This window comes from Rhinoraja longicauda, chromosome 10, assembly GCF_053455715.1.
Source record: "Rhinoraja longicauda isolate Sanriku21f chromosome 10, sRhiLon1.1, whole genome shotgun sequence".
Taxonomy (NCBI): Eukaryota; Metazoa; Chordata; class Chondrichthyes; order Rajiformes; family Arhynchobatidae; genus Rhinoraja; species Rhinoraja longicauda.
Window position 1 is genome coordinate 21,345,666 of NC_135962.1, and position 14,394 is coordinate 21,360,059.

General features: G+C 40.9%; 2 protein-coding genes across 3 annotated transcripts in view; one reads left to right on the forward strand and one right to left on the reverse strand.

Annotated features, from left to right (window-relative positions):
• The first annotated feature begins 4,582 nt into the window (after window positions 1–4,582).
• On the forward strand, window positions 4,583–6,408 carry LOC144597619 (fibrinogen-like protein 1-like protein). The gene is made up of 2 exons (XM_078407128.1): window positions 4,583–4,733; window positions 5,394–6,408. Exons 1-2 carry the CDS (start codon window positions 4,583–4,585, stop codon window positions 6,086–6,088), a joined length of 846 nt encoding a protein of 281 aa, XP_078263254.1. The 3' UTR covers window positions 6,089–6,408.
• A 5,653-nt stretch (window positions 6,409–12,061) lies between these two features.
• LOC144597265 (muscarinic acetylcholine receptor M5-like) overlaps window positions 12,062–14,394 on the reverse strand; it is a 29,886-nt gene continuing 27,553 nt past the window's right edge. For both annotated transcript variants that reach the window (XM_078406373.1, XM_078406374.1), the window contains exon 2: window positions 12,062–14,281. In XM_078406373.1, the coding sequence (XP_078262499.1) occupies window positions 12,620–14,155 (1,536 nt within the window). In that variant the 5' untranslated portion in view covers window positions 14,156–14,281 and the 3' untranslated portion in view covers window positions 12,062–12,619. The remainder of the gene's footprint in view (window positions 14,282–14,394) is intronic.

Below are 14,394 nucleotides of genomic sequence, written 5' to 3' on the forward strand. Positions count from 1 at the left end.
TAAGTTCCTTGTACTGAACCCTTGTACACGAGCCCTCTATCCCAGTGGCAATGTGATGCGTTTAATAGCTGGCATGATATTCCAGTGTAAATGTCCAACGACAGCCATCTCCCACTAACAGGAAAAACATGTTATCATTAACGAGCTCCAGTCGGAGGTATCTTTATGATGCCTATAAACCTGGTAGTGCTATGTTGTTTTCAAACACACCCTTACTGTATACAGACCTTGATAGTAATATTCCCATTTGCAAGTAAGTAAAGCCATCCCACTAATTGGAATGTATCCAGATGTACAAACTGTATAACCTCAAAGTGACCTTCTTGACATTTGGTCTGTCCATTAAAGAGTCGAGAAAACCTAAATGCCGATGAGGATGACTCTTGGTAGAAACAAGGAACTGCAGATGCTGGTTTACAAAATGCTGGAGTAACTCAGCAAGTCAGACAGCATCCCTGGAGGATGTTCTAGCTGATTTTTCAGGTCAGGAGTAACAAAGGGTCCTGACCAAAAATATCATCTATCCAAAGATGCTGTTTGACTCTGAGTTGATCCAGCACTTTGTGTCCTTTTCTGAGAAAGACTCTTGCTTCCCTCTCTGAAGTGGTTTAATGCCACCCTTGAAATTTATCTATATACTAAAACTCTTGTTTGTTTGTTTGTTCCTGAGCTACAGCCAAAACGGTACACGATAGCACGACAATTTTAGGCCTACCTTACTCACCGTCGTCCCTTTGGTGCTAATGGAAGAAGTTTCATTGAAATCGGTGTTATATTTTTAGTTATTCACATTTTTAAGTTTAAATCTATCTCCTAGGGAGGGAGGATAGGGGGGGTTGAGGGGGATGGAGTGGAAGGGAGGAAGTGGAGGGGGGGAAGAGGAGGGGGAGAGGGGGGGAGGGGGAGAGAGGGGGAGGGGAGAGAGAGGGGGGAGGGGAGGATGCTGCATCAATGCAGGAGAGGTTTGGGTCCACTTGGTCTAGTTATCATGGAATATAAGCTGCAGGCATTTGTCTAAGCCTGAATTATATGCTTCAGTGCAGTGTGACCTAACCTCTCCCCTCCTGAAGGTACAGCCCTCCACTCACTCTGCAGCAACCCCGACTTAGTTATCAAACCCGCTGACAAGGGAGGTGCCTTGGTAGTCTGGCGCGCTGACCTCTACTGGACTGAGGCCAGACGACAACTCACAGCCACCTCTTCTTACTTATCCTTGGATCATGACCCCACTGGCGAGCACCAGACCTTAATCACTATCACTGATCTCACCAATTCTGGTACTCTGCCCTCTCATGCCTCCAACTTTATCGTTCCCAGCCCCGCATGACCCGATTTTTAGCTTCTCCCTAAAATCCACAAACGGAACTGTCCTGGCAGACCCATTGTTTCTGCCTGTTAATGTCCCATTGAATTAATTTCCACCTACCTCGACTCCATCCTATCCCCCCTGGTCAAATCCCTCCCTACCTATGTCCAAGACACCTCACATGCTCTCCGTCTCCTTAATAACTTCCACTTTCCAGGCCCCCACCCTCTCATCTTTCCCATGGATGTCCAGTCACTATACACCTCCATCTCCCACCAGGATGGTCTTGAAGCCCTCCGTTTCTTCCTCGGCCGCAGAACCAGCCAATCTCCATCTACCAATACTCTCCTCCACCTAGCAGAGCTGGTCCTTAACCTCAACAACTTCTCCTTTGACTCCTCCCACTTCCTCCAAATCCGAGGCGTAGCTATGGGCACTCGCATGGGACCTAGCTATGCCTGCCTCTTTGTAGTGTAGGTTGAACAATCCCTGTTCCAGGCGTACACTGGCCCCATCCCCGAACTCTACCTCTGCTATATTGACGATTGCGTTGGTGCTACCTCTTGTACCCATGCAGAGGTCACTGACTTCATAAATTTCACCACTAATTTCCATCCTGCTCTTAAATACACTTTGATCATCTCCGACATCTCCCTACCTTTTCTGGATCTCACCATCATCACTAGTGACAGACTAGTGACCGACATCTACTACAAACCTACTGACTCCTATAGCTATCTTAACTACAATTATTTCCACCCTGTTTCCTGTAAAAACTCTATTCCTTACTCCCAATTCCTCCGTCTACGCCGCATGTGCGCCCAGGATGAGGTGTTTCATACTAGGGCATCAGAGATGTCCTCATTCTTTGGGAAACGGGGGTTCCCCTCTTCCATTATAGATGAGGCTCTCACTAGGGTCTCCTCAATATCCCGCAGCTCCGCTCTTGCTCCCCTCTCCCCATTCGTAACAAGAATAGAGTCCCCCTTCCACCCCATCAGCCATCGTATATAACAAATTATCCTCCAACATTTCCAACACCTCCAACGGGATCCCACTACTGGCCACATCGCTTGGGCAATTTACACCCCAGAGGTATGAACATTGACTTCTCTAACTTCAGATAGTTCCTCTCTTTTCCCTCCCCCTTCCCATCTGTCTTCCTGTCTCCTCCTACATCCCATATTTGTTCCGTCCCCTCCCCTGACATCTGTCTGAAGAAATGTCTCCCATTCCTTCTCTCCTGAGATGCTGCCTGACCCGCCGAGTTACTCCAGCATTTTGTGTCTATCTTCAGGCACATTATAGTATTCCAGACTCGTAGAGTCATTGATTATTGAACATGGAAACAGGCCCTTCAGCCCAACTTGTCTATGTCCACCAAGATGCCCATTTAAGCTGGTCCCATTAGATTGCATTTTATCCATAGTGTTATAAACCTAACAATAACTTCAACAATTTGAGATAAGCAACTGTTTCAGACTTGTTTCTCATTTCCTAATATCTTTCATCTCCTGTAACTTCACATTTCAATCACTAGACAATTTACACTTCCACCAGCAGTTTATTAAGTCACCGGCCATTACCTATTTTGGAGTGGGCCGGTTGGAGAGGGGCCAGGGTATTGCCTCCAGCGCGCCTTCAAGGTTAGCTGCAGAGGCGCCTCCCGGGACACAGAGGCGGGTGGCAGAGGAGCGAGATGTTGGGCTTTCCTAGGCTTACCTGGATCAGGGGCGCTCCAGGACTTCCAAGACGTGGACTGGACTTTGCACTTTGGACTGTTGGTATTTTTCTGTTTTCTATCTTTTTCTAAATGGTGCAAAATTGTGGCAACTGCATTTGTGGTGCAAAATAATTTCACCATGACGTGCATACGTGACAACAAAGAATCATTGGACAAGGGATTGCAGATGCTGTATACAGGAATGAAATGCAAAATACTAGAAAAAAAAATCAGTCATTCAGCACCTATGGAGGCGAAAGGTGTATGTCAGAACTGATGCCGGGTCTCAAGCCGAAATGTCGTCATGCATTTTTTTCCTCAGGAGATGCTGTTCAACCCACTGAGTTCCTCCAACGTTAAATGTTAACTCTCAGTCTCCAGAGGACCTGCACAACTTTCTGAGTATATATAATACGTTCTCTGTTATCACAATACAGATGATCTATTCATTATCACTTTGCGGTTTGTAGGATCTTTGCTTTCCACAAATTGACTGCTATACCTCCCTTGTTACAGCAGTGACCATACTTTGAAAGAACTTGATTGGCATTATGGTGTTCAAAGGGTGTGAAAGCTATTATATTATACACGGCTTTTTTCTTCCTCAAAAATAGTTCAAAGAGCACAGATAACATTTGAAATACTACAAACTTGTCATGTTAGACTTTGGTCAGTGGAGGCACCTTGACTATCGAGAACTAATTGTACATTGAACCTAAATGTCATAATGTGCTAAAGTACAGTTAGATATGAACGGATACTGCCAAGCTGCTTCAAGCACCTTCTTTACCTGTGCTGAGATTTGCTGTTTGTACAATTGAATTTACTTCATATTTAAAGGTAAATTTTGATACATTTGTATGGTTCTCATTAGTATAGAGTTGAGATTGAAGAGCCAGTTTAAATTAGTTTTCACCCTGTTTAATGCTTTAGATATTAGAATGCAGAAAGCCCACAGACGTATGATTTATAAAGGTGATTGAATCTGGGTGGTTAAACTGCTTTATAATTTTAACTGGAACTAATCAACTAGTTGATATCTTAGAATAAGTGAATTAAGGATTATACATGGTTTAATTGTCTTTACTTTTTTTTAAATCCATTAAATGGCTAGGTTGGTTCACTTTGATTTCTCTGTATTCATCACTAAATTCTCCACAATCAACCAGAAATTGATTATTATCAGCCAATCGCTTGGACACTGTCTCATAGTGAGATATCAATTGGTTTGTTTCTTCCTAATCTCGGTGTGCTGCTCTATAAAACATTTTGCATAGAACGCTTGCCAGAACAAAAGAAACTCATCGTACCTGTAGCAGTTAATTTGGACTGACAGCTAGCTTCTAGACTCCATTTGTCACCATCTGGTGATGAGGCCGAAGCTGTTACCTTTACGTTCCAAGCCAGTCTGCTCAAATTTACAATGAGAACGTTATGCGGGCCAAAAAAGTTGCATAAACAGGAAAATGTTTAATCTATATTTTTGACACAAGATTTATGTAACTTTAATTGTAGTTTTAATTTTCTTGATGAATTTCAACACAGCAGTAGTGATGAACTTGAGGAACCTTTTCAGCGTTACCCTTCTAATGTTGCTGAATTGTACCATTTTGATAAGCACTGAACCGTCAGTGGAACTGAAGAATGTGCATCTTCTATCCCCAGGAGATTATGTTCATATAATCAATTTGAGATGGCAAGATGGTGAGTTTCAATTAACTTTTGTTTGGATATTGTGTACTTCCTTGTGAATCAATAATTATAGATGTGACAATAGTTATATTGATCTCCATATCACTGTATCACTATGCAGTCTTGCCTAGTCATAGTTATACAGTGTGGAAACAGGCCCTTCGGCCCAACTTGCCCACACCAACCTATGTCCCCTCCCCACTAGTCCCACCTGCCTGCATTTGGCCCATATATTCCTCTAAACCTGTCGTATCCATGTACCTGTCAAAATGCTTCTTAAATGTTGCGATACTACCTGCCTCAACTATCTTCTCTGGTAGCTCGTTCCATACAGCCACCACCCTCTGTGTGAAAAGGTTACCCCTCAGGTTCCTATTAAATCTTTTCCCCCTTATTTTAAACCTACGCTCTCTGGTTCTCGATTTAAAAAATATGACATAACAAAATATTGCTGTTGCAATATTAGTAATATTAATTTAACATTTATTAAACTACAAAAATTGACCATTGAATAAAAATTAAAAGCAAATTGGCATTGGATTGCATACTTGACCTTTTACTCCACAGTGAACTTGACAATTTTTCTTCCAATGGGTTTTAGCTAGATGCAAAAATGTAAAATTGCTAAACTGGTTGTAATGTTGTATTAATTCTTCCTTTTGTGTTGTGCAGGTTTTCTGAGTAACTGTTATGAAATTTTTCAGCAGTCAGAGGGCAAGGCTAAAGATGGTCTGTATGTCATCCAATTGATGAAGGTTCTTATAGTTGTTTACTGTGACATGCAAAGTGCAGAAGGTGGGTGGACAATAATCCAGCACATTACCGCTAACAGCTCCTTGGACTTTGACAGGACATGGCAGGACTATAAGCAAGGATTTGGCTTTGTAAATGGTGATCACTGGTTGGGCAATGATTTCATGCATAGAATCACAAGTAAACCAAATGAATATAAGTTGGGAATTAAACTAATCAACGTGAATGGAGAAATGAAGTGGGGAGAATATGACCCATTTTTCATTGAAAATGAAGAATCTAGATATAAAATCAGACTTGGTCTTTATCATGGAACTGCAACTGATGCTTTGACAAAAGATACAGAGGCTTATATTCATGACAACCAAAAATTCACCACAAAGGATAGTGATAATGACAACTATTCTCAGAACTGTGCCAAACTGGAACTTAATGGGATCCCAGGTGGCGGATGGTGGTATAATGCCTGTGCTGGAGCTAATCTGAACAGAAGAAATGTTGTTTATTGGCAAAATGATTGTAATAAAGAAAATTTGTGCAAGTATGCATGGATGATGATAAAACCTAATAGTAAGGTAACCAAATGCCACAAAATCTTGCGTGATGAGTTATAATAATGGCCCGGGAAAAAATGGAACTAAATCTAATAGTTTATTTGTAAGTTTAAGTATTTGTTTAAATAATTTTTATGCTTATATACGATCTGGACTTATTCACCAGAAAGTGCGGTTACAGGAACATATTTGATGCAAATGAACAAATTAATTATTTGTTGTACTACTTGGTACAGCCTGCATGAGCAAAATGTTACGTGGAAAATTTGTTAAATACTCGCGTCATGATTAATGTTAGGTGTCTCAGTTGTTTGGAACGCAAATATTTCCCTTTGGGGTTTGAGCCAAAATCTCTTCCAGATGGAAGTACGATACTTTTGGTATGATGGGTGTTAATGCTTGAAATGTAATTAAATGCAGTGATATTCAAAATTTGCCATGATGCTGTCATTTGTTCAATGAATGAAATATCTGAGAAAATATATTCAGGCTGTGCATGAACCTGAGTAAATAAACTTTATCTGCAGATGAATCGAGTATACAATATTGATGCTGGGTTTCAAGGAGAATATCTCTTGTCAGCACAAATAATCTGCCAACTAAAAAAATCTGATCAAGAATCCCACTGACAACATGAGGTGCAGATAAAGCAAATTAAAACATTAAATTCAAGATTGCCTATATAACATCATGTGGATCTTTTGTCCTCTTTGGGGAAATTAATTGTCCTCAATCTATAGCCTGTACTATAAATTTGATTAATTTGTTATGCAACATAGATGTTGCTTTAAAATTTAGATAAAATCTAATTATTTACTTTTCTTTACCAATAAAATAAATACTTTGGTTATAAAGTTTGTGATTTGGCTGAAGAGTAGTTTAGATAAAATCTAATTATTTACTTTTCTTTACCAATAAAATAAATACTTTGGTTATAAAATTTGTGATTTGGCTTAGTTGTTCCCATTTTGTTGTTAAATACCACAGTTCTCATAAATTCCGAAGTCATTGGAGCTGAATTCGGCTATTCGGCCCATCGAGTCTACTCCGCCATTCCATCATGGCTGATCTATCTTTCCCTCTCAACCCCATTCTCCTGCCTTCTCCCTATAACCTTTGACACCCTTGAATATCAAGTTCTGAATAGAGCCACCAGTATTTGCTTGTTTAAAAGGCAGCAAGTCTAGGACTTCCACCGTTGTCAAACCTGGAAGTCACAAACGTACACATCAGTGCAGTACATGTGGGACAAGCAGTGTCTCTGGAGAGAAGGAATGGGTGACGTTTCAGGTCGAGACCCTTCTTCAGACTGACCCGAAACGTCACCCATTCCTTCTCTCCAGAGATGCTGCCTGTCCTACTGAGTTTTGTGTCTACCTTCGATTTAAACCAGCAATTGCAGTTCTTTCCAACATATAAAATACCATTTCTTTCACTAAATTAACCACTGGAGTCCAAGTTAATCCCATCACCCACTATTGGAGGATAGTGTGGAAGAATTATAAAGAGGTAGGATTCTTTTATTATTTGTGGTTTGTTCAATACTTTTATAGATTTAAAACATGTAAGTGTTTTGGTTGATTTTGGTTCAAATAATCTTGTTTAATTTTAGTCGAGCATTATTTGATTTCAATTATTTTTAAACATTTATCATGGATATTGAGGAGGACCCCGTTCAATTCAGTTTTGCAATAAAATCAATTTTCAAATATTTGCTTTTCAAAGTGGCAAAATCGGTGGGATTCGGCTCCTATTTAAAAATTAATATCTTTGTGGAATGTGAGACCCCACTGTGAAGGTTCCAGTGGCTATTCAACAGTAGAATTGTCTTTTTCGGGAGACTGTAAGTTGGTACCATAAAAAGAAAACAAATTGAATTATTATTTTTTTCAAATTTAAATGAAAAAATCCATGCATCTTAAACACATCTATTTGAAGATAATGCACATATGGTTCCAAACTGTCAAACTTTAATGACAAGAAATATGAAATATTTGTGGTAAAATAATAAGCTGAACCAATACAATAGTTGTACAAACATTTACAAACCTGCTGCACATCTGCAATGCCAACATTTTAGAAACAAAGCCTTTTCATTCAATTTGTCAAATAAGTATACCAGTAATAGGTATAAATTATCAATTGGGTTATTTTAATGTTCGTACAAAGCTTAAAGGCCATGTCAATAGTTAGCATGTAAGCAAACCACAATCAGCACATGTTGTCACTGAGCTTTTTAAGTCACGGCAGAGAAAAGATTATTTAAATAGCAAAAATACTGATTTATCACTGACACCACTGCCACTGATCAGATCAGTCACGAGAAACCCAGGTCTTACTACTTTTTATGTATGTGCATAACACATGGTGGAGAATCTGTGGAATTCATCACCACAGACGGCGGGGAAGCCAAGTCTATGGGCATTTTTAAAGCAGAGATTGATTGGTTCTTGATTAGTAACCGTGTCAAAGATTACGGAAAGAAGGCAGGAGAATGGGGTTGAGAGGGAAAGATAGCTCAGCCATGATTTAATGGCGGACTAGACTCAATAGGTCAAATGGCCTAATTCTGCTCCTATGTCTTATGAATCGTATGATTTTCTTAATTGTCAAAATCATTAGATGTTATATTGGACAACTTTTAAGGAATTTTAGAAAACGGTTATCAAAGCGAGTATGGCTAAATAAAGCTTTTACTTTGCAAGAAATGCGAATGAATGTCAAAACTTTATACAATTCATTATGTGTTTTAGTTATACATTTAGAAATACAGTGTGAAAACGGGTCCTTTTGACCCATCAAATCCAAACTGACCGTCATTCACCGGTTCATACTAATTCTATGTTATTCCACTTTTGCTTTCACTCCCTATAGACCAGGGACAATTTGCAGAGGCCCAATTAAGCTAAAAATCAAAGATAGACACAAAGTGCTGGAGTAACTTAGCGGGTCAGGCAGCATCTCTGGAGAAAAGGAATAGGTGATGTTTTGGGTTGGATCTTTTCTTTAGACTGGGAAGACGCTTCTTTGTGTTTCAAGAAGGGTTCCAACCTAAAACGTCACCTTGAGCAGCTGAGTTACTCTAACACTTTGAGTCTAGCTTTGGTATAAACCAGCATTTGTAGTTCTTTCCTACACATTTAAGCTGCAAATCCACGTCTTTGGAGTGTGAGAGGAAACTGAAGCACCCGGAGGAAACCCCTGTGACAGGGAGAATGTGCAAACTCCACACAGACAGCATCTGAGGTCAGGATCAAACCTGGGTCTCTGGTACTGTGAGGCAGCAGCTCTACCAACTGTGCCACTGTGTTGAATTATCATGTCTGTTGAAGTTTATCATGTCCATTTAGTTTATTGTCACATGTACCGAGGTACAGTGAAAAGCTTTAGTTGCGTGCTAACCAGTCAGCAGAAAGACAATACATGATTACAATTGATCCATTTACAGTGTATAGATACTTGATAAGGGAATAATGTTTAGTGCAAAGTAAAGCCAGCAAAGTCCAATCAAGGATAGTCCGAGGGTCATCAAAGAGGTAGATAGTAGCTCAGCACTGCTTTCTGGTTGTGGTAGGATGATTCAGTTGCCTGATAACAGCTGGGAAGAAACTGTCCCCGAATCTGGTGATGTGCATTTTTACACTTTTATACCTTTTGTCTATACTGGCTTCCTTCAGTTTGAAGAAGTGTAAGAAAATAACTGCAGATGCTGGTACAAATCGAAGGCATTTATTTCACAAAATGCTGGAGTAACTCAGCAGGTCAAGCAGCATCTCAGGAGAGAAGGAATGGGTGACATTTCGGGTCGAGACCCTTCTGAAGAAGGATCTTCTTCAGTCTGAAGAAGGGTCTCGACCCGAAAGGTCACCCATTCCTTCTCTCCTGAGTTCCTTCAGTTTGAACTTCAGCGAGTCATCATTGTACTTCCTTCTGGTCTTGTGGAGGATGTATTTTAAGTACAAAACAACCCTGCTAAGCAAAATAATCCTCCACAAGACCAGGAGGAAGTACGACAATGACTGACTGATGCTCAAACTGAAAGAAGCCAGTACTTCAACAGACATGACAGTACAACACACCATGCTGCCCTTTAAAAAATGTTTATGTTTAATAACATCTACAAATGCAAATGTATTTTAACAAATAACTAAAAACATTCTACTTTCAGGACTGTGAGCAACAAAATATAACTAGCACCTTAGCTAAGATCTTGATGGGAACAGCATGTTGAGCAAAAGAAAACCCATCAAGATTTCTATAGGAAGTTTTCTGCATTTACTTTTTATTTTACTTTGGAATAGGGCATTTTTTTAAACGAAGTTGTAAGCAGGATGGTCAGCCAATGTCTGAACATATTGCATATTCCCATTTCAATCACTTGACAATTGATTTGTGCTCACAAAAGTGGAAAATTGAACATATTGTACTTTAATATCTAATCTTAATCTACATGACGTAAACAAGACCACATGTCGAGAGCAGGTTTAAAAGAAGACGTTCATGTGTCAACCACCCTGGTAGCGGAAACCATTCCATTTACTTTCAAAGCAATCCTCTACACATTCCACACCATCCGTCCTTGAGAATTTCCTGGGGGAGATGCCAATTGCAAACTGTTGTGACCTCTAAATCTATAATTGAGCAGAAATATAATTTTAATTTTAAAGGTTACACTGTATTTAGCTAGCATTTTAAGGTAATGTTGTTCCTCATATTACTGATCGAGCTGCTGCTCCGCAGTTCCAGCAGTGTGGGTTCAATCCTACTGTTCTCCAAGTGAGGCCATTGGTGTTCTCCGGGTATTCCGGTTGGTTGGTAAATTGGACATTGTAAATTGCCCCTGGTGCTAAGTGAGTGGCAGACTCTGGTGAGACGTAATGGGAATGCGGGGAGAATAAAATGGGGGTTTGGTTTTGGGTTAGTATAAATGGGCGCTTGACGGTCAGTGCGGATACAATGGGTCGAAGGACCAGTTTCCACGCAATGAGATTCTCTGCTCTCACTTTCCCAGATATGAACGAACGTAACCCAGAGCCACAGCAACGTTGGAGCATTGCAATCAGCATCATAGACTTGTGCGTTTTGCCCAACTCTCAATCCCACCACCTCTTCCATGCCTCTCCAATTCTTTCCGCTCAAGAAATCCGAAGTAACATGTGTACATATACAAAATAAAGTGTTTTATTTCATAACGAGCGAACACGATGGAGCTCAGCAAATACAACCATCGATATTACAATACAATAAAAAGGAACGGCAGATGATATTTAGGTATGGCAATATTTTACTGGACTGTATGCAAGAAATAATGTCATTGTGTGTTTGCACATATGACAATAAAGCACCATTGGTTTATACCAAAGATAGACACAAAGTGCTGGAGTAACTCAGCGGGCCAGGCAGCATTTCTGGAGAGAATGGAGAGGTGACGTTTCGAGTCGGGACTCTTCTTCAGACCCATATACTACGCCAAGGATGACTATGCTTCACTATGGACGGATTCCTTAAACGTAAAAGCCCGCATTCTGCAGGTGAACGCACCAAACTGCCGCCAGCGCTAGTTGTCGGATTTCCACCCCAATCCCCCAGCCACAGCCCTATGCCGCCCCGGAGTCCGGTAGAGGACCTGGAGTGCCCGGGCGAAGCTGCGTCGATGTTGTGCTGTCAGTCCAAGATCGCCGTCCGCCAGCCCATCCGTTTCAATGGCCATTGGGAAGTTGCAAGGAAAGGAAATGCAGAAGGGGACTTAAGTCAGGCTGGTGTTAATTATTTGTCTTTCAATTCAAACAGGTTTTAAGCGGTCTCTTTTAAACCAATAACTTTTAGTAAATGTTAAAGGTTTTCCATTTCTGGGCAGTTAAATTAACTTACGTTCAAGTTCTGGGCCACAGCATCCGTCACGGGTGATTGAAAGCACAACGGTGCAGCGAAAGGAAACTCATCCATGGTTTTGTTTTCCTGGCCGTCTCTTGTTGGAGAGAGACCAGCTTTGCACACTTGGTGAGATGGATTCACATTTCTCCGCAGTCTGCTGCCACTCAGTCATCATTGCAGTTGAAGCAAGTCGGATGCCTGTGAAGCTGTACCTGCTACTTTTAAGGAAGGCAACGAGGGGGAAACACATTGCTGAAAAAAGTCAGGTATCCCAGCATAAGTTCAATAAAACTTTCTCTGAAGTATTTTAACGGCACGGGATATGCACTATAGTGTTCATTGATTTGGAACACTGGTTGTCAGCACTATGATTTGGGAGTTGTGTATTTTTTTTCACTTTCCAACAGTAAAGTGTTTATCATTGCGAAAGTGAAACCTAATATGGGTTGAAAATTAACGAGACCTGATCAGATTCTGACATGATTCTGACATGATTGTCTGAACGGGCGTCCCAGAGAGAATTCAGTTCAGGTTCCTGGCCTTCAATTTGATCTGGTTGGTGATCCATTTCTTGAATGTCATTTCAATCCCCATATATGCAACGGAACAATTGCTGAATGATGGCCAATAATCACATTATGAAGTATAGAAAGAACAATGTAATGTCCACTTTACTCGCATTTGTTAAAAGATATGCCTTGTTGTCGGCTAGGTAGTTCATTTCCGCTTCCATTGAAATAATAACAACATTTTGAAGGTGGTGCGGAAGGTTTTGTTGCACAGTGCATAGCACATGGGATTGACTGTGCTGTTAACGTAACACAACCAGTATCCCAGATGCCACAGTGACTGTGGGATGCAGTCCGAGCAAAACGTCGAGACTAACACCATAATATTGTACGGTGTCCAGGTAATGATGAACGCCAGTAGAATGGCGCTAAGTGTCTGCGCTGCCTTTTTTTCCTTTATCAAAACCAGCCGTTTTCTCTTGGTGATCTGCAGCCTCAGGTTTTGATCCATATTTCTCATACAAGGAACTTCTGGTTCGGGGGATGAACGGGGTGTTCTTTTTAGTCCGGTGCACCCGTTACTCGTGTCTGAGGTTGACGAGAAACTGCCATTTTTGACAGCTACTTTATGACCTTTGTAAGGAATGTATTTTTTATCCGCCTGTTTTTTTACAGGGATCACCAAATAATTTTGATTTTCAGAATGATTTATTGCCGAAGCCTCTTCTTCCAAGGAAACATTGGCGTCATCCTCCTCGGTATACTCGTCTATCTGATCTTCCCCTTGAGTCACTGAAGAGGTAGATTTTGGAGTGAGCCTTCCATCTTCTTCAGGCATGGGGTAATTTGCAAAGGAGTCTTTGTTGTCGCTTTCTAACCATTCATCTGTGACATTTTTGGCCTGTGCGGATCTTAGGGTTACTGTCGTGCTTCTGTTTGAAGACCACGATACCTGGGACCTTTCCCTGCGTGAAAGTTTGTGGCTTACACATCCAAAGCACGATGTAGATAGAATCCTTTTGGAAACGTCAACTTCATCTTCCGAGGCGAGATTGGACGCTTGCAGTTCCGCCAGGTCCTTCGTACGTCTTTCGGTCTCTTTATAGATGCGATAGTACAGTATCATCATCACCGACACTGGGACGTAGAAAGCGGCTATCGCCGTACCAAAGGTAATAATAGGTTCAGACAAAAATTGTATCTGACATTCATTTGAAGGGACAGTTCTTTTTCCAACTAGGTATTGCCAACATAAAATAGCAGGCGCCCACAATATAAAGGATATTAACCATGCCAGACCAATCATGATACCAGCCCTTTTTGGGGTACGTTTAGCCCTGTAAGTTAATGGTCGTGTGACTGAAAAATACCGATCGAAGCTAATAAGGAGCAAATTCATGACGGAGGCATTACTGGCCACGTAATCCAGTGCAAGCCACAAATCACACGTCAAATTCCCCAGTGACCAGTGACCCATCAATATATAAGAAGCGTAGAGGTTCATCGTAAACACTCCAATGATGAGATCGGCACAGGCCAAACTTAGCAGGTAATAATTGTTAACAGTTTTTAGCTGGCTGTTCACTTTAAATGACACAATTACCAAAATATTGCCTATTATTGTTATGAAGCTTACAATAGCAGTAATAGTGGCAATTGATACTACTTTCAAAAGGCTGTGCCCTTCCTCTTGGTTGGAGCTGTTACCAGTCAGAGATCCATTCCGGAAAAGATCTGATCCCATGATTTCTGGAATTGGAGAAATACTGAGAGTTTGCAACGGGCAATGGGTGTTTGACGATATGAATCTGTGGCGATGCTGGAGTAGTTGCTTCTGTAGGTATTCTTCCCTTTAGCTCCTTTGGTTCTTCTGCAGAAGAAAACACGCAGTTACCAATTTTATCTAATTAACTATCTTGCCTGTTGGCCTCCTGTAATCAATACTGAATTCACATGATTTAACCATTCAAAACCACTGGACAG